Consider the following 20,328-nt stretch of genomic DNA (forward strand, 5'->3'; position numbering starts at 1 on the left):
TACCCTTTTGACAACAGGCATCACCAGGAAGCAGCTCACGGTGGCAGGAGTGTCCAAACCCTTCAGTGGAGTCTTTAAGGGACACATGCCCTGCAATCCGTACACAGAAATCTTCTGGTCCTGTCAAAGARCACAGAAAAGTCTATCAGTGCCCATTACCTTCCTACTTTTTGTATTCTGACACCTGAGGAAGATCTAATCAGCTCCAAAACCAGTTCTTATTTATATATTTTCATATCCMAACTGTGAATTTCTGTTTTCCACGGAGGGCCTTTAGCATGTAGGTAGAAAGCAGGTGCTGCCTTCCCCAGAATGAGCTGTGGGCAATATTTGCATTATCCAAAAGTCACCAAGAATTACCACTACCGGGGTTTTATCACCACACCCAAAAGCAGCATTTGACAAGTCTGAATGGAAAAATCCCAAACAACAATTGAAGCATGCTGTATGTTATTTCTCATTAATTTGTCAAGTCAAAGAAAGACATTTTATGTGGAATTACACCTGCTCCTTACCACCTAAATCTACTAGACTGGCCAAGAGCATCCAGTTTGGRAACCAGCAACACATTCCATTCTGATTAAAAAAGTGGAGATACAATGCTTTAAGATTTTTGAATTTCAAATTTTCTATACTTACTGTTGAGAAAAAAAAAAAGAACATTTGAGCTTGGCCTCTATTTTAGAACAGAAAAAAGTAAAATGATCTTATTTGCTTATGTGGAAAATAATCTATATTCACAACATTCACAGCATCAATGCTTGGGCAAAGTGAAAAAGCCAACCCAAATTATTTGTCCAGCAAGTGTGGCCTTTTTCCCCTTCACCCTAGAACACTGAACTTTAGGCACACTAAATTTTTTTGGTTGTTTTTTTCTGTGTTTTGTGTGAAACAATGGTGTCAGAACTGGCTGACACTTAACACAGCCCTTTTCCACGGGTGGGCAGGGGCTCTGGGGGATAAATCAGCCGTGCTCCCTCACTCTTATCTYTGTAGCTGCAATTTTCCACGCCGAACACAAACCTTGGGTACCCATTTCCCACCAGCCYTCAAACCCCCCAGGCCTCTTCCCAAAGCCCACCCTGAAGTGAGTGTTTTCTGTCACTGCCTCCCTCTGTTCTCTCAGACARGGACATTTCCCAGAGCAGCCCCTGGGTACGGATTGCTCCAATCCCCAGAGTTTTCCCTCGGAAAGCCAAGGTTCCCACGATGGCTCAGGGCTCTGGGATGTGTCTGGCAGACAGAAACAGAACACCTGGAGACAGCAGGTGCTGCTCATCTGAAACCATTGTCTCACACACTCTTTACTAATTTAACAGGCTGTTTCTCTTCATTTGTGCCTCTCTCCTAAGGAGGCCCCTCTCGAGGGGGGCATGGGCAATGCTCACCTCCGTGGCTGCCCACAGGGCGTTCTGAAACTTGAGTTGGCAGCACAGCTTCATTCCTGGGCAGCTCATCCTCTGCACTTCCATGACTCCTTTCTCCAGGTTCACCACGGTGTAGTTCCTGAAAGGAGCACACAGCAATTTCCTACAGCCACCATCCCCCCTGCACAGGGCTGAGAGACTCGTGGCACTTGGGGCCGAGCCGTAACACAACTCTCCAGATGTGGACAGTGCTGCAAGCACCCACACCCCTCCAAACTGTAAATTCCCCACTGGAAAGGAAGAAAAAGGCAGATGTGCCATGGCTCTTCCTCAGGAGCAGACTGCAATCGCCTCTGTGAAGATTTACACCCAGCTCTCTGACTTTGCACAGGGTGAGGAGGACGARTGAGGTCTGTTCCTGTAATTGAGCTGTGAGACAAATAGCTCCAGCTCAACTGCAGTAATTAATAGCTGGGAAGTTTCAGCCCTGCTTGCCCATTAAGTTCTCAGGAGAATATCTGCTCTCCAAGTTCACTGCCTCGCTATTATCTGGCTTCATTATTATTCCAGTACATAAACAGAAGAGCATGATTCTACAGTGCAAAGACCTTTAACCTAATAACATTATTTATAAATATGACTAATTAAYAGGTTTTTGCAGCTAAAAGGATTTTGTTTGTTTGGGGAAGTTTATTGAGTTTTAATGTTTGAACAATAACTGGATATTCACAACCACATCTGTGAGTCCCAGATGTTTCACCAACTGTGGCACAAGCAATTACAACATTCTGGAATCTGTCACATGTAAGTAACTTGTTATTCAGCAATCTCCAGCAAGTGGATGGCCCAGTCAGGAAGCAGATTCACTGAGATATATCGCTGTGAATATCTGGACAACATCCATGTATTCAAAACACATCTGTGGGTGCCCTGTGCAGGAATAGTTACACTGCCTGCACTGAACAACTCACCAGGCACCACAAACGGCAAAGCAAATAGCTCAGCAACAAATCACGTGCCTTTCCCATTAGCTTAATGGTTGCAAATAATGACCACATTAATATAAAATTCAGATCAGTTTGTGAACATTTCCAAATAAGAYTGAGGCCATAAAAATAAGCAGCAGCCATAAAAACGAACCTAACTAGCCACAGGTCACATGTGGCCGAGCAAAATGCCATCACCTCAGTCACAATTTAATAACATTTTAAGCACATGCCTTCAGTCCAGAGCACATTTTACTGGCAGTGCACACTTGGATGCACACACAGCTCCAGGCATGTGGTTAACTCCCGATGATTGCAATAGGATTTAAGCATGTGCTTAATTGCTTTGCAGAAGAGAGATGGAACTGCAGCCTCAGTTAGGAAAGGTTTAGTGTTAAATGGCCTCATTAGGAAAGGCAGAACAYGTCTGTTCTCATGTGCAAATGCTTCATCCTGTGTGTGTGAATCATTACACTGCCCTAATCTTCTCCTCATATTAACTGAAGCAGAGTTAAGCTCATTAAATATCCTTTATAAAGCAACCACTGTTCCCAATTAAAAGAGTTGGGGAAAACAGTGTTCACCGTATTCTTGGCGTTCATCCRAGTTCACTTTCACCTTCTTTACCTCCCTCCCAGAGGCAGGAGTGAAGATGCTGAAGGGTTTTTTACTTCAAAAGGAAAAAGAAAAAACCCCAAATTGCTGACATGAGCTGCCTYACCTGGTGTCCTCCTTGCCATCCCAGAACACCACAGTGTACTCCTGGCCCGGGGAGCAGAAGAAGGACGACTGCTTCCCACAGGACAGCAGGTACATGAACGTCGCAAAGGTCGGGTCTTTCATCTGCCCTACCACAGAAATGGCCAGGGGACGCTGAGGGGGCAGGAAAAGAGAAATTCACGTCACACAAGAGGAAATAGGAGAGCCATAATAAACATGAGGCTCAGCAAGGCCAAAGACAAGGTCCTGCCCCTGGATCGGGGCAATCCCGAGCACGAGCGCAGGCTGGGTGTCCCTGCCCGTGGCAGGGGGGCTACAAATGGGTGATGTTTAAGGTTCCTTCCAACCCAAACCATTCTCTGCTTCTATGATTATTTATTAAAGCTTGGTTTGTCATTCTCTCACACGTTTTACTGATTAATTTCTTCAGGCTTAYGAATTTTGGAAGCTGACCCATTGCATGGCAGTGTGTGCCTGTTTGAGGGTCAGGCTGACCTTTGTTTGAAGGACAGCAGCTCTAAAACACCAACTGAAATTAATGAAAAATGTAAGGCAGCATAATCCTTTTCTTGTACTTTGAAGCTTTTTCCTCCTCATACCTCCTTTTGTAATCTTGGGGATTTTCAAGTCTTTGTAGTTGTGCTCACAGCACGACACTGGAGCTGTTTCTAGAAATTACGGGCAATGTCTTGCCTGGTGAAATCAGCAGCCTAACTGCCATCGACATTAAGGGACCTTCCAGTCACCACAGACATCCAAGGCCACAAATCTGTCACGATTTCATTCATAAAACTCTCATTAAATCAACAGGAATTCTGGGCCAAATCCGCAGGAGGGGTAAATGGGCAATGGAGCTGTYGTGCTGCACCAGGAGCAAGCCCAGCCCTCCTGCACAAAGAGGGATCAGAGAACATGGGTCGGGAGCGTGGGCTTGTACCTTTTCTGGCTTGGTGTCCCAGCACTCCATCATGAGTGCCTGCATCCTGTAGAGCTGCACCTCCTCGGGCTGCCCCAGGACAGGACGGATCCCCTTGGACAGCTTCTTTGCAATCTGGAGCTGGTGGTGTCCCAGCACGGGCCGCTGGCCGGACAGCAGCTCGTACAGGACCATCCCGTAGGAGAACATGTCCACCTGGAGCCAGAGACAGTGGAAATCAGGGCAAGGCTCTGCTGGTGCGTGGGGAGGAGAGCCAGGACGGGCAGTGTAGGGAAGGCAGTGCTATCCCCAGGCGTGGATATGGGAATTGAGCCAGGGAATGGTGCCAGCCCCACCGTGCTGTCCCAGGGCTGTCCCACGGCCACCCCCGATCACCTTCTCGTCGTAGACGATGCGGGGCCGGATCTCGGGGGCCTGGTAGCCCGGGGTGCCCTCCACACCCAGCGCGCCCTCGTGGAACGACTGCCGCGAGATGCCGTAGTCCGAGAGCTTGATGTTGACGTGCTCCCTGACCTCCAGGGACCACACCAAAATGTTGTCCGACTTGAGGTCGCAGAAGATGATGTTCTTCTTGTGCAGGTAGGCCAGGCCCGTGGCGATCTGGTAGGCTATTTTGTGTGTCAGCATGTGTCCCAGCGGCACCAAGGAGGACCCTGCCACAAGGGAACAGCCCGTCTCCAGCTCCTGTAATTGCCATAACTGCTTCTTCTTCCCCCTCTCTCTTTCCCTTTTTAGCTCCAGAGCAATAACTGACAGCCTTTTAAAACATCACTCAACGCCACCATTTGAAATGACACTGTTTATGTTACCGTASGTGCCTGACAGTCCTATTAGATTCCTTTTTTAAACCCTTTTGCTTATAGGCCACTAAATCTTCTGGTGAAAATTAGTGTTTGACTGTAAGCTGACACGAAGCCAAGGTGCCAAGAGGGTCAGATGGCCTCAACTTATCTTGGAATTAGAGTCGCTCATTTGACAATGACAGCAATACAGATAATTATGAGATAATTTAGAGCACCAGACACCCATCTGCAGGGGGGAAGAACACAGCACCATCCGTGCAGCACTCAAGAGAGATGCACTCCATATTAAATCACAGAGAAATTGAAAATCCAGGTTTCCGAAATAGTTTTGAGAATTTTGAACATCGATTTTCACTAGTTTCCCCAAAGCACAGTTTAAGAACAATTCACACACAGAATCACACAGAACGAACCAGGCTGGAAGAGACCTTCAGGATCATCAGGTTGAGGAGGTCAAACACCTCCTCATCAACTAAACCAYGGCACTGAGTGCCACATCCACTCTTTTTTTAAACAAGTAAACCAAATTCCATCCCTCCCACTTCCCTTAATCTGGAAAATCTCCCCTGCAGCAGACCAGGCAGTAATTCAACCATCAGTGCCCCTCTGCCAGAGGGAGAGGAGCAGGGGCAGGGCTGTACCTTTGGCGCTCTCGGCCAGGACGGTGGTGAGGCTGCCCAGCGGTGCCAGCTCCAGGGCGAAGCACAGCGGGTGGATGCTGATGCCAATGAGCGACACGATGCAGGGGTGCTGCAGGGAGTGCAGCATGCTGGCCTCCTGCCGGAACTCCGAGAAGTTCTTCATGGCATCCATGGCTCGCAGGTGCTTCAGCATGGTATCTGGTGAGACACACAGCCCCCTGCTCACTGCCCAGCCCAGCAAACGAGTCCCAGACTCTTTGGGAGGTGCTGATCACCGAGCCAGGGTGCAGGGGGAAGGTGGACAGTGGGATTGTGCCCAGCATGGCTTTAGGTTCAATCCTTATGCTGGTGCATGAGCCACTGTGAGACACTGTGGTACCTCAGGAAGCAGGAGCTCCCTTGGACCCTGAACCCCAGGCTCGGGTCTGGCACRTGCTGCTCTCACACATGCCCTGGATGACTTTGGAACGCTCAAGCTGTGCTTCTCCCAGCAGGGACTCTGTGTAGATGGCACATGGCAGACCCTTCTCTGGAAGGGCTCTTCCCTACAGCCTCCCTGCCAGAGGAGAGACCCAGCACAGGAAAGATCCTGCAGCCACAGCTCACCACAGGCTGCTCAGGCAGTCAGCTCTTCCCAGAGGTTGTCTGTCACTGGGACACCATCAGGCCTCCTCCGCATCCTCCCCTTTGGGGAATGTGGAATCCCCAAAAATGAGGAATGTGAGGCACTTTCCCCTTCCCTCTGTCCACAGACTGAGGCTTTGCTGGCAACTCCACAGGAGAGCCCATCCCTGCCTGGAGGAGCTGGCAGGCTCAGAAGAATTCCCCGTTTCTGCAGCTGCTGGCACAGACGGGGTAAAACACAAATTCAGAGGTGGAGACCCACAATCTCTTAGTGCAAACCCAGCAAATCCACACTTCCCATGGCCAAACAGCTTGGGGACAGGAAGGGAAATCTCGCCTCCCTTCCCAATCAAGGGCTCTGCCTTGGACCTTTATGAATCCACCCACTGATCTGCAGGAGAGGAGCTTCCTGCAGTGCCAGTGACCTTCATCACTGCAAGTGCTCACCAAGGACTACCAGATGCATCCTCCGCCTCCTCCCCTGAAACCCATCAGCTTTGCTGTCCATTTTCATGCTGTTTTGCAGAGCAAAGGCTCTTTGCTCTTAGCTTGGGATCCCAGATTGCAGGAGCCAATTCCGGACACCAAATCCGTGCACTGTACCTGCAGCAGAAGTGGGAGAACCCTTGCATTTTTTAATCTGAAATCTCTTCACAGCCACTGGTTTTCCTTGGTATCGTGCCCGATATATAACAGTTCCACTTCCACCCTGGCCAAGAACGTTGTTTTCATTTTCACTGCATTCCAGTTTGCTATTTTCCAGGAACAGCCTGCCAAATAGAAATTGAGGGGTTTTAATTAAGGTTTCAAAGACGTTGTAATTTCATGTTTTAAATGTGATTTCCATTTTCACAAATGCCTAATAAATGTCTACCAAGAGGACTGGATCACCTTAACTACCTTGGTCATCTTTGTGCACTCTATGCTGGCTCATGCTGTACAAYAGATTTCTCACAGAAAAGGTAATTTGAGCAAAGAAGTAAAAAAAAGGCTTTTTACTAATTTATCCCACAAGAATCAAAGAGGTCTGGAAAGCATATAAGCTCCTTTTCCAAGCAGATGATACAGATGCTGACACTTGCACCATTTATCTGTATTAATGAATTTTTTTTTTATTTACCTCCTGCTCCTCTTTTTTCCACCGAGTCAGGATAGGATGTTTAKGAACAGCCCCACACTCTGAAACCTGATTATTCAAATCAGCTTGGTGCTTCCAGGCTGCAATTCATCATTTCCCCACTCTCCCAGTGGGGAGACTACTTTTACAGCTGCTCACACTTCAAACATCTCCACTTGCCTTGCACCCATCAAATAACTCTGCAGGAGACAACAGAGGAGGGCTTGTGTGATGAGCTGGTGGGGTGTTTGCTCAGAAAAATGACCCCAACAAAGCAACAGGGGCCAGTGGAAGCACAGAGAGCTCTGACAGCAGCCTGGAGGTCTCATGATTCTGCATGGGGCACTCAAAGATCCGAGAGAGCATGAACCAAAGGGGACATGGCTCTGCTGTCCTTCCTTGCTCTCAGCTCTCCTGCTCTGCACACACAGTAACAAGGGATGTAAGACTGAGCCCATCTGGAAATGCAGTTAAGCAGTGCTGCTGTGGATAGGGAAAAGCTGCTTCAGCCATTCAGGGCTGCCACAGAGCCCTTGGCCGAGCAGGAGCCCCGACTCRGTGTGAATGCTCCTGTGGTGTCCATAAATCCACTCACCCACAGGCTCCCACAAAATCAAAGCCATTTCAGCGCCAATCTTGTGACGCAGCAGCACTTCCTTTCGGCTTCGCCACATTAAAATCTCCTTTTGTGGGATCCCAGAAGGRCTCGAGCTACAGAACATTCTGGCCAGAGTTCTGGCCAGCGCAGGACAGCTGTGGCTTTAAAAAGGGACTTTCATATTGCACCACAYTGATCTCAAAGGACCCCTGGTGTGATGACTCGGTCAGCACACAGCTATKGTCTGAGCAAGCTGCTGAACACCAGGAGTGCAGCTCAGGATGAACTGCCAGAGCACGGATTGAGAGCAGATGGATTTGTTCCCTGTGGTCACYACGTCCCTCCAGCAGAGGCGACTTAGGACAAAGCTCACAGGTACACTGGAACTCAATCAAAGGCTATCAGACATTACCTGGCAGGAAAATCAGTCATGAAAAGCTCTGGGACCAGCTCCTGGAGAGACACGGGGATGTCRGGGTGGTTGGGACAGGTGATGTAGTCCAGCTCAATGGCAGTCAGCACACAATCCTCCATGTTGAAGTACTGCACGTCCTCGGCGCGCTCGCCGCCCTCGCCCTGCCCCGGCCTGGCGGCTGCACAGATGTGGCAGGGCACATACTGCTCCATCAGCAGCGTGCCATCACTCTCTGTGGCTGTGAGGGCTTCAGAGGGAGCAAGCACACAGGAAAGCATGTCATTCACAGCAGCTGAGSAGGAGCAGCAGCTCCCAGTGCATCCCAGCATCCACAGGCACACGCGGGATGCGCTGGCTGGGGATGGTCACGCTCAGGGCAGCAGTGGTTTGCTGCAGGTACTGACTGCAACAGAAAATGGTTCTGAAAAGTGCATAGAGATGGTGCTGGGGAGACAGGGCTGTGGATACAACCCAGCACCCGCCCTGCTCTGCTCACAGGTAACACACAGGCTTGCCAGAAAATCAACTCAGGACCAGCAAAAATCAGAAATATGTGAATAAAGCATTGGAGAGACCCTTGTGCTTGCTGGGTGTCTCTGTCTCTTCCCAGACTGCAAGCACCAGGAGCTTCAGGTGGGAATGGGAATGGGAATGAGAATGGGAATGGGAGCAGGCTGAGCTCGGGCTGAGCACTCACCCATAACACCCAGGCTGGGAACACTCCCAGTGGAGCTCCCGTGAGCTCCCTCCTGGGCAACCTTTTCAGCCCCTCCAGGGGAAACATGAATTCCACTAGGACTGAGCCTTTAGGAGGTTCACACCTCTCCCATAATAGAGGGATTTTGTGGTGACAGGCTCTGTTAAATGACCACAATTAGTCAGGGTGAGCACAGGCTGCAGCCTTTGAAGTCGTCACTCTTCTCAAGCTTCACTGATTAACTTCAGCATTATTTTAATCCAAAGGCAAATAAAATGTTCTTTTATCTTCAGAACATGTAGAACGTGAGCATGGGAGAGTGCACCACTGTTTCCTTCACAGAGCCTCCAATTAAGAGACTTTGGCACCGCTTTCTAGACCAGGGTAGGACGACAAAGAACACTTCAGATTTTGTTTTGGTTTCAAATGAAGTGTATTGGGGTTGCACACAGCCTGCTGGGTAACAGCAGGATCTGTGCTGAGCACAGGAAAAACAGCTGCAGGAGTCAAGGAAGTCACCTTGGCACGCAGTCCTCRGTACCATATTCCCTCATGCCTCTCACATCAGAATTTTATAACCCACACAATGTTAGAAATTATGGCAAATTCTCGTCCCAGCTGATGCCAAATTGAGTTCAAGGGATGGCACTGAGCAGTTTAGGCCAAATCCTGCCCCTTCTATGAGCACTGGAAAAGTCTCCTGAACTCCAGTTTGAACTGTAAAGTTTCACCTGCGCTGCTGTGACAGACAGACTGGAAGACACAATGTCTAGACCAAAGGGTGTGGGCAACTAATCTTGATCTGTCTGCAGGTTTATGAGCTTTTATCAAATGTTACTGGCTTGGACTGTCAGAGCCTGAGGGGTCTTCAATTAACACACAATATCGTGCACCTGGAGGGCTCTGTCAAAGAGCCTTCTGTTTAGAAGACAAAACACTGCACAGAAAATTGCAGTTGTTCTCTTACCAGGGAACCACTGGTCTATCAGAGAGTTGACATGATCCGTGATGAATGCCATGGCTGAAAAGTCTCTCACTTCTGACTGAGAAATTATTTTAATTCCACCGCTCTTTTTCTTTTTCCAGTTCACATCAGAAGACTCGACGCTGCGTAAGAAAGACAAAAGACAGACCTGTGAAGCTTTTCTGAAGTATCAGTGTCAACAAAATTTCTTTCTGGCAAGAAACGTGAGTTACATAATAACACATAGTTCATGAGTCATCAAAATAAGAAGCCTGTCTAGCTTTGAGGGTGATTTTCAACTCAGCCTGTTCTGCAAATGRCTTTCAGAAGAGAATTCTTGCAGAAATGCCAGTTACTCACAAARGGTAAATGCTAGAGAAGGCCAGACCTGGGGAAAACTGGCCTAAGTAAGCTRAGTATGATGGAGAGTTTTGACAGAAATGCCCCATACAGAATGATAGTAGGGTGGGAGTTGTAAAATCAGTAATAAAATTCCAGTGGAATAATAATGATATTTCCAAAAACCATTAGGAAAACTTTATAAAGATCATTTTTGCACAATTCCCATGGAGGCTCCCTGAAATACACGGGGAGGTAACAGTATGACCATTGCCACRGTCCAGAATTTAGGATTCCAGCCTGTGGTTTGCAGTGTCTGGGTTCAAGTCTCCGCTGAGCTTGGAAACTCAGCAAAGTCACTGTTTCCTTCTGCTCTCCAACCATGCAACAACACCAGTAGTTCCTCCCTGTCGTGCCAGGGACTGAAGGAGCAGAAGGATCTGCATTTGTKGAAGAACATGAGCAGGAGGTTTTGCCCAGGTCTGCAGCCAGCAGACACTCTGCCCTGGCCAGGTTAAGGCCCTTGCCCTCAGCCCCTGCTGCACAGCAGCACCTCCACTGACCTGGATCAGTGGAGGACTTTTAGGATTCAGTGGAAAACTCACTGAGGTAAGGAAACCTCTGCATGTGAAAACGCACTATTTTAAGCTGGCAGAGCCCTGCTCTGAATTTCACATTCTGTYCTCAGGCCTCTTTCGGTTTGCAGCTGCAGTAACAGATAAGGCTGATACATTCAAACCTGCTGAACAATTAGTTATTCACCATTTTTGTCACCCGTTGTTAGCAGATGAGTTATGTCCATTGGAAGAGCCTCCTCCTCTCCTGATGAGTGAGCACACAGCCCGGGCCAGGCCCATCCATCTCCAYTCAGCTGATGTGCTCCACACACTCTATTAGTCCCCTGTCACACATGCTGCATTATGAACACAAATTACCTAAGATAGCCTCCATCAAAGGTAACGAACAGACCTTCCTGCCAGTAAACAGTGTGAGTCCTTTTGACTCGGAATGTGCTGCAGCGGTTCCTTTGGGTGCCTGTGAAGCTGTAGATGGTCACCTTTTTGTTTCTTGTCTTGGTGTTCTTCTTGTTTTCAAAAAGCTGAAACAGGCAGAAAAGCATGAAAACCATTAAACCRCTGAATTTCCTCAAAAGGATGTTTTAATCAAGCAAGAAGGTAATTTCTTTTCTTGGCTTTCACAGGTGCTGTCGTACCTTTTCCAGTAAAAGTGGCTTGTGCTCATAAAAAATTTTGCGATGGAATGGAAATACATGTGGTAAAACTGATTTTTCCACAGTGGAAATCTTTTTCATGCCACTCAAAAAAAGAACAATTTCATATCAGTGCACAAAGCTAATTCTATAACTGCGACATTTGCCATATTTATTCTGCACTTGCAAAAGTCTCATAAACCTAAAGTACTAAATGTTCTAGTGAATGATGAAGCCTGCCCTCAATGCAGAGAGTTAACTTTTCCACCTGTTTTAGTGGGAGGAAGATGGCTCTTCTCCAAGACACTTCAAACCAGCACTTAGAGCAAAATATATTTTTGTTTTAAAACCAGAAAGTTAATCTGCAGGGCTCTGCTGCGCTCACTGCTCCAACATTTATTTGCCTGCAGACAGGTCTGACGCCTGGCATCCTTTCCATTCCCTTCCTGAGGACTGGATGAAGCCCCTAGGAAAGGTGCTCGAGGATTATGTGGTGCCCAGGAGGATGTAAGCAAGGGGCTGCCAAGACAGCCCATTAAAAGAGGTAAAGTTATTCCAAGGTTTGAGAAGCCTGGAACACAGAGCACCTTCCAAAAAAAGGTATCATGTTTTCCATGTTCTGTACATCACTGACAGACCACRGTTTAATAGAGAGCTGCTAAGGAGATACCAGAGCAGTACTATAAATGTTTTGCAGGTATTTATAACAATTTYAGACAGAAACTGCTGCAAACACGTCTGCACCAACACCAAAATTCACTGGGCTCCCAGAACCCAGCAAACACTGCTTTAATGATACTCGCAGCACTTACTCTGATGGGGTGCCTCACTGAGAAAACAGCCCTGTAATTTTCTTCCCATTTAAAACCGTAGMGATTCAGATAGCTGGCTTTGGTGGAGCTATTCCAGATCTCCTTTGGCAAAGCTGAGAGGGAGTCTGGGCTGGGGGAAYGGTCATGGACAAGAGCTGCAGGCAGAACTCCAATTACTTGTAACTGGAAGATGCTGGAGGAACTGACACCTTCCAGGGGATCACATTCTAAAGAGGCTGTGGAGAACTGAGGTTGTCTCCCCCCAWGCCCATTTGTTGTTCTAAATGACACCTACTATAAAAACAGAATCAGATTTTCAGTGCAGAGCCCCGTCTCTCCCGATTTACTCACACGATGTTACTGAAGCCTGTGACAGAAGCGAGCGGGATGTGAAGAGACACCCCACTGACACAGATCCACTTGAGCTGTCTGCTTCTGTTTGCAGGCACACACAGCCACCTACCTGCAGGTCCATCTCTGCCAGGCTAATTAACATCCGGGCTATGAACCTTTGCCAGAAGCCSACGGGGACAAAACTCATCTTGAAGACCCTCTGGACCGTGTTTGCAGTCTGGTGGCAGAGCCCGTGGATATCTAACGCTGGCTTGGTAGGGAGCAGATGAGGGAGGAGGTAGCTGAAACACATCRAGTTCAACAGCTCTGATTTTAGCTACAGCTTTTAACAGTGAGTACATTGTTACCAGATAATAGGGCGATTCAGCCTCCAAAGAGATTTTTAATGGCACAGCCTACTGCATATAAAAAAGCTTTTAGACTAAAGCGCTGCAGCAATACATGGAGAAATTAATTTACACTATGGAAGCAAGCAGAGGCAAAACAGACATTACATAATTCAGCCAGGGCTATTGGAAAGGGCTAAAATTGATGTAATGAGCATTTGTGTACTCACAAATTAAATGCACTAAAATATAAGAGTCATTAGARCAGCTGTGATGTCGGGACTCGTTTTTTTGGTGCTACTCTGCCCTGGTAGTAAGCAGGGAATTACAGCCGTGGAACAGGAGGTAAATGCAAAAACCACCTCCAGATTCAGTAAGGCCAGAAGRGGGGAAATGAAGGGGTCCTGGGAGGGGGCAGCGAGGCAGTTCCAGGCTGCAGGAACCGCGCTGCTCTGGCTTAACCCAGACAGGACGAGGGCACCTCAAGGGTCAGCATGACAGGGACTCCTGCTGCTTCAKCTTCCAGCTGACGGATCCCTCACAAACCCCGAATGCAAGAGCTCACTTTGCCAGGCTGATGCCAGCRGAGAAATCCCTGGCCTAACTCAGGTTCCTCTGCAATCAGATTATCAGGTWCTTTGCCCAAGTGTGAAGGAGACTTGATTTTATCTGTGCCTGGCCAGTCAGCAGCAAGAGTTATGCTGGTGTAGGGGACCACAACGTTTTCAAATTATTTTCAGATCTCCCAGTAAGCCCAGAATATTCATTTGTCGTGATCCTWAGTATTTGGGAAGCTAAACCTCCTGGAACACTGGAACTGTTTTGAAAACCATGAGCTTATGTCGTTCAATACTTGCCAGTAAATCTCCTGTCAGTGATACTCTTCCGTACCGAACACTTCCCAGGACGCCTGTACAATCTAAAATGTTATTTGCTTATAAGCAGACWCACTGCTGCTTTATCGGTGTTGAGCCTGAGAAAATGTGTTGGCATCTGGGGCTCATCGTTGACGGGCACAACGACAGCAACGAGGCACGTGGCCAAGAGACCTGACCAAAATAACGCTGGCAGGGACTAGAAACAACCAGAACTAATGCTGGGTCAGAATCCAACGCTTTAAAGCCTCTCACGTTTTCTCTCCAGCAGCTGCAGTGTTCTGTAAAACCTGAAATATCAGCTCGGGAAAAAACAGCCGTCATCAGGCAACAGCTCTCTCCATATGTCACACGTGGTGACATATTACATGATCAAATTATCTGTTCCAYGAAATATCTTTGGAATGTAAAACTGGCAAAAAAATTAAATTATAAATTGSAAAAAGAATGGTTACGCTTTTAACTGTGTTTGAAGAAGCAGAACACAGTTATGTGCACCTTGGGCAAAAAAAGTGGAGTGCAACAAACTAAAACTTCTTGCCCTATAAAGGCAGGGGATGCCTCATAAGGCAGCCAATACATTTTCCTCCGCAAATCCAAGAAAAGGTCCAGGAGTGTAAGAAGGGCCAGKGAGGCCCTCCTGGGCCACAACTATCTAGTGGATTATAACACAGATGGTGATTCGACGCTCTTGAACAACGGCCAATGCAAATTTTGAAAATATGTGAAACATGCCCCCATCCACCCTTTCAGAACAGAAACTGGCAGCTGCTTTCTCTACTGACTGCACAGAAACCCTATCTGGCAATCTAGACAATAATTGCAGCAGCATAGTAACAAAYAACTGCTCTGTGTCTGGCTAGTACATTAAATTAATCCAACCTGCTATAGCTACAGCCCGTCAGTGGGAAGAATATTCTGCTAATGTGGCTTGGATCGCTCAGAAAAACATCGGGCAGGCCATGAAAAAGCAGTTTCCTTGTTCCCGAGGCACAGACAATGTAATTGCCTTGGAGAAAAATGGCAGATAGCGACAAGGAGTCCAAAAGCCATTTTGGACTGAGCAGAAACATTGCTGCTTTATCTGTGTTAAGCCTGAGAAAATTTGTTGGCATCCGGGACTGGATAAGTGACAGGCATAATGACAGCACAGAGAATGCTGCACTTGTGCTGGCATTCAGGGCTGGGAGAGGCTCCAGGCGATGCGGCCGCGCTGTCCTGAGGGCGAGGAAGTGAAATGCAAATGCCACATCACAAGTGCAGTGCAGCTCTGGTCCCACCGCTAGCCCAACAACAGGCTGTCGCCAAGCAGATGGGAGAGAGAAAAATCGCAGGGAACGCTGCCCAGAGGAAAAGRGATCGGGGGGCAGAGGGGAGGGGGGCTCATTAACATTTAAAGAGAATGAGGTTTCTTAAAYCATTTCTAGGAAAACTATTGATCAACACCTATTGAAGTTAAAAATCATGTAAATCACGTTGCTGCCGAAKCCACGCTTTCCTGATTTCACCAGGAATAAAATGCTGCTACTTTCAGGGCCAACACAATTATTGCCCAAAGTTTTCTGCCACGCTGAAGYGAGGATCTTTCCCTGGAAACAGATGACTCCAGCCCATCTCTGTTTCAGGCCTGGCAGCCGTGGCCTCACATCCTGCCCCGGCTGCAGCTGCTGAGCCCTTCCAGCTTCCACCTGCTCRTGGCCACATCCCCGGCGGTGTCACTGCCCCTCCGGGCACTGTCACCAGCCTCAATGCGCCCGGGGCACAAAGGCTGCTCTGGGAAAGCTTTCACATGGGCTGCTTTGGGCCAGAGGATGCTCAAGGCAGGAAATGCAGCCCAAATGGACAGGAGCCTTCCATTGCACTGCTGAACGCATTCAGGCATTTTCTCAGGGTGAGATCTTTGTCAAGACAACCCTTTAGAGTGGCAAAGCCTGGAAATATCCACYGACTAAATGGCCATTTTTCTCCAGCCTGACCAAGCCTCMCTAATCATCAATGTACCTGTTATTRGCCACAGGCAGGGCGATCTCAAACTTAGCCAAGAACTGGAAGTACTGCTCCTCAGTCTGCTCGGTGAAACCTGTCCCGACCAGCAGCATCCTCAGGTCCTCTGCTCTGATGACTCCATTCTTAGCCACRGACTTGGAGCTCTTGATGTTGAAAATCCTCTGCAGACACTCTGAGAGCCAGACCGGGTCAAGGAAGTAGAGGTTCCTCAGGCCGTGGCTCGTGTCTGGGAAGTGCAGCAGTGTCCCYGTTTCTATAAGAAAATTAATGGCTGCAAAAAAATGAAGATTTGGGGATTAGCAACAGATCATCATTCAGATACCACAGTGCAGAAGAAAAAGATCACGAGACAGTTTGTGCAGKTTTTTGCATTCCAGATAGAGACAGCACGCAGCCAAGCCAAGAGAGTAACATTTATCTAAGGAGTGCTGCTATCTGACACTCCACTTGTAAAACCCACATCTCACTTCTTCACAGCCTGAGTTTCTGTCCCCATGACACCTCCCCTTCACCCTCCTCCTGCCATCCTCACTGGGAAGTGCTCTCCCTGCCTCCCGTGGAGCAAGGCCTCCGTAAAAATCACAAGAYTGGGGCCCTGCAGAGAAGCCAGCCTTGAAACTATGGCAACCCTCACTCTGCACASAGCAGAAACGAGACMSGGCTTGKTAAAAAAAAAWAAAAAAATCAGTAACCTCAGACCATCGCAGAAATCTCCCCCAAAGTCCCATTACTAATTTTGTATCTTGCCAATTTCCAGAGTAAACTCCACACTGGTGTACTTTGTATTTACTATTGTGGTGGAATATTTCAATTGGACATAGATATTAATTTCCAAGAAATTACCAGTCTGCTCTGACYTACCAGTTTGCAAGTCCTCATAGTCTTTGATGTCATTTCCAGGTGTTTGCTCGATCATCAGCTCRATTTGTCTGTCTGTTAAATACTGCACATCATCGTTTTGGCTTCTCCTRTGCTGTTCTGCAAGGACAGCTTCTTGGAGGCTGAGGTAACTCCTTGGTATCTGCAAGGCACACAAGAAAACCAGCAGGATCAGCACCAGACAGCAAGGGATGAACTGCCTGCCATCTCTCCTTCACAACCATCTTACAGTGCTGTCTTYTCCCAAAGCCAGATTCCCATCTGATATATCCATATATACATCTCCACCTTATATTGTTGCTGCAGCAACARTAACTCCTAAAGTTTACCTCACAGCCCAAACCCAAGCTCCCCAAAAGCCCTGCTTTGGCAAGGTAAGGGTCCCCAAGGAAGCTCAGTTCTCACCAATCTCCCTGCAAGCTTCTGGGAGCAAATGGAGCTGCCGACATCCTTCATGTTGCAGGTGACATGAAAAATCAGCTGCCGCAGTCCCTCGAGGCCTTCCAGGGTTTTACATGAGAGCTCACTGCAAAAGCCATGCAAGGGTGAAGGTTATCAAACCTTATCAGCATGCTGGCTTCCCTTCCAGGCTCACTTTCTCTTATCACTGACTTTAAATTTCCTGTGTCAGCTGAATGGGAGGAAGGCTGTCAGGGGGTATTTTTAGCCTTGGAGAACACACGGAGTTGCCTGGAAAAGATGCATTAGGGCATATCTGCATGAGTACAASCCCTGCTCTGCCTGCTTCACTCACTGCACTGCTGTCCCCTGAGCACTGTCACCTCTGGGGACATCACTGGCAGCCTGACCAAAGCCACCCCCCTSTGTCCCTCCAGAGCCACAACATCCTGGAAGRGGCTGTGGGCAGGAGAATGCCGTGCCCTGCAGCCTCTGGAGACAAGTCCAGCTCTCCCTGCCCCACATCAAAGAGGCAGGATGATGACTACCAGACACCTTTTCCCACCCTCATTCCGGTCCTTGCTCAGCTGGATCCTGCAATTTGGGAGTTGATGCTTAGATCCTAAAAGCTGGCTTTCATTATCTCTTTGACAGCTAAAAACCTGCTCTCTTCAACTCCTACTAGTTTTAGTCTTTTTGTGGGCTGGCTTAGAACAGTTCTATTCCACTTTGCCCAACAAAGGGTCTTTCTAACTGATCCTACACAYGTTCCCATGGCAGACAGAAAATCCTTCTCTAATGAAATGTGCTTTATCTTAAACCTCARCCCTCAGAGGCACTGGGAAATGTGCAACTCACTGGGATGCTGCAGGACCTGATCACTGATAGAAGCAACTGGGGTCACCACACAAGGATTTCATWCTCCTCACACTTCTCCAGCCCCAGAGCTTTATACCACCTATATTCCAGGTATATGATGGGGTTTGCAGAGGCACAGGAGAGAGGAGGTGTGAAATCAAGCTGGGAAGAAATGCAAGGGGAAAGGAAGGTGAAGAAGAGTGTGCAGGATGCATATCAGGGTGAAAGTCCCATTGGGAAAGAATGATTGAGATCGTGTTACGATGCTCTGAGGTGAAGGGAAAAGAGGCTGAGGTGACACAAAGTTTTCTCTTTCTCATTGTGAGCCTTTGAGCCCCACAGTGGGTCCCTGGTGCTCCACCAAACTGGGATGAGGCAGCTGGGATTCCTGACACAGGCAGGCTGGGTGCCTGACACAGCGCCTGTGCCTGCAGAGCAGCGTGTGGGAGGTCGCCTGATGCCTTTGCCAGGCAGCAGATGGCAAGTGCTGGGGACATCCCAGTGCCCTTCTTCACTTGCCAGCTGCCACCTGCTCTTGCCCCAGGCAGAGGCATTTTCAYRCTGTGTGCTGCCAGCCTGCTGCATCCATGTTTGCCCCTCGGCTCACACACAGCTTTGTTCCCAGCTGGACAAACCCCCTCTGCCCAAAGGCATTCTCTTGGAGCGGTGTCAGACTGCACAGCCCGAGGGACAGCCAGCTCCTGGGCAGCACCAGCCTCTGCTCTGACACCTGGGCATGGGTGGCACAGGTTTGGGCTGCCGGGGGCTCAGGGACTGACCCACAGCTCCGCTCAACAATGCCCCTGGCACCCACCCTGTGTAATATTGAAGACAATGGTGACACAGTCACGCTCTGCAGCATTAATCAGTCAATCTGCACCTTCTCCCCTCGTGACTGTGTCACCATTGAACAGTGAGAAACCTGAGTGAAGGGGGAGCAGCAAACAGCCTGGCCAAGGTCATGACTTTGGAGCTTCCAGCTCTCAGACTCATCATCAGCCCCCTGAGCAACACTGACCTTCTCTCTCATTATAATGCATTATCTCAGTCAAAAATAGATGAAATGCAATGCTGACGAATCTCTAAATTGGTTCCGTTGCCAAGGAGATCAAGTATCTCAAAACTGTGAAAAGTGCCATAAAATAAGAGTGAGTGAGTGAACTTGACAAAGGCACGAGTYCTTACTGCAGGTGCTTGAAGGTGATGTCTGGGAAGCCCGTGGCTCTGGATCCCGAGGGAGAGCGGCACAGAGCCAGCACATAGGCCCTCAGAGTGGCAATCCTCTCCACACGGAATTTGGTCTCGATCAAATCCAGGTGTGTTCCCACCACCAGCACCACAGAATTCGGAGCCTTGGCCTGCAGGAGAAAACACCGGCAGTGGTCTCATCCAGAGTACATCAGTGAGGACACGTGAAAAGTGTAATATTTAAGAGGAGGGAATCACATACATTAATAAAATGGATAATGTATTTATTTATACCTGTTGTGGCAGCTTGACAACCGCAACAAGTGACATGGGTATTACAGAAGTTCTGCAGAGCATGGCTCAATCATCTGCTGCTACTGCAGAGCAGGAAACTGTCCCTTTGGGTTTATCACATCAGGGTTTAACATAGGGACCAGTAATATTTTGATAATGACAAGATGTATGTTTTGTTTGCATTTTTGTGCATTTAATGTCAAGACAATTACCAAATAATAAACAGTTACAAACAATCATGAACATGGTACTGCACAAGTCAATCCACAGCAAGGAATTCACTGTGGCTCTGAGTGTAAGTAAGAGCTGTTTTGGAAATAYTCTCCAGCTTACCTGAACCTAAAGTGTTAAAAATATAACCTCGAGACTCATGTGTGTCTAACCCACATAAGAAAGAAAATGCTTTCAAACCCCCCTTGGAGCACAGTGTGGTCAAACACTAATTCCAAAATAAGTATGTTCAGCCTTACTTAGCGAGGGTTTATAAATCAGCTTTTGTTTCGTCCTCTGCTGTGTGTGAGGCAGAACAAAGCAAATGATAAATTTAAACCATTAAATATAGCGATACGCCTACAGYGTAATGGAAAATGAATTCCAAATGCTGTGCAAAATTCATAGCTCRGGGAACTTTTAAAAGCAGAGCAAAAAAGAATCTGCAATATCACATATCTGCCTGCTGAGCTGCTGGTTGATAAATAGATACCCCAGAGCCCACCAGTGACTCCTTACCTCRATGTTCAGCAACCAGAACTGTAAGTTTGCCACGGCTTCTTCCCCCAGTGCCAAGTTCCAGACCACTATGTACAATGCTTTGTCTGTGAAGAAACACTGATTGACTGTAGACATGCTCGCCGGGCCTCCAATATCCCAGACATTGAACTCCACTGAATCAACCTACTTAGACAAAGAGAAGTGTTC

The 20,328-nt window shown here is 48.0% G+C and overlaps 1 protein-coding gene across 1 annotated transcript in view; it reads right to left on the reverse strand.

Moving 5' to 3' along the window:
* Positions 1-20,328, reverse strand: part of LRRK1 (leucine rich repeat kinase 1) — a 70,464-nt gene that overhangs the window by 9,400 nt on the left and 40,736 nt on the right. Inside the window, exons 16-31 of the mRNA XM_057375288.1 lie at positions 20,140-20,304; positions 19,114-19,286; positions 17,077-17,197; positions 16,654-16,813; positions 15,787-16,063; positions 12,694-12,865; positions 11,144-11,307; positions 9,873-10,012; positions 8,206-8,455; positions 6,682-6,848; positions 5,455-5,652; positions 4,386-4,663; positions 4,011-4,205; positions 3,075-3,226; positions 1,389-1,506; positions 4-120 (exon numbers count right to left, since the gene is read on the reverse strand). Of these exons, the coding sequence (XP_057231271.1) occupies positions 4-120; positions 1,389-1,506; positions 3,075-3,226; positions 4,011-4,205; positions 4,386-4,663; positions 5,455-5,652; positions 6,682-6,848; positions 8,206-8,455; positions 9,873-10,012; positions 11,144-11,307; positions 12,694-12,865; positions 15,787-16,063; positions 16,654-16,813; positions 17,077-17,197; positions 19,114-19,286; positions 20,140-20,304 (2,847 nt within the window). The remainder of the gene's footprint in view (positions 1-3; positions 121-1,388; positions 1,507-3,074; positions 3,227-4,010; positions 4,206-4,385; positions 4,664-5,454; positions 5,653-6,681; positions 6,849-8,205; positions 8,456-9,872; positions 10,013-11,143; positions 11,308-12,693; positions 12,866-15,786; positions 16,064-16,653; positions 16,814-17,076; positions 17,198-19,113; positions 19,287-20,139; positions 20,305-20,328) is intronic.

This window comes from Malurus melanocephalus, unplaced genomic scaffold (genome assembly GCF_030028575.1).
Source record: "Malurus melanocephalus ecotype Western Australia unplaced genomic scaffold, MMel_1.1 scaffold_244, whole genome shotgun sequence".
Lineage (NCBI taxonomy): Eukaryota > Metazoa > Chordata > Aves > Passeriformes > Maluridae > Malurus > Malurus melanocephalus.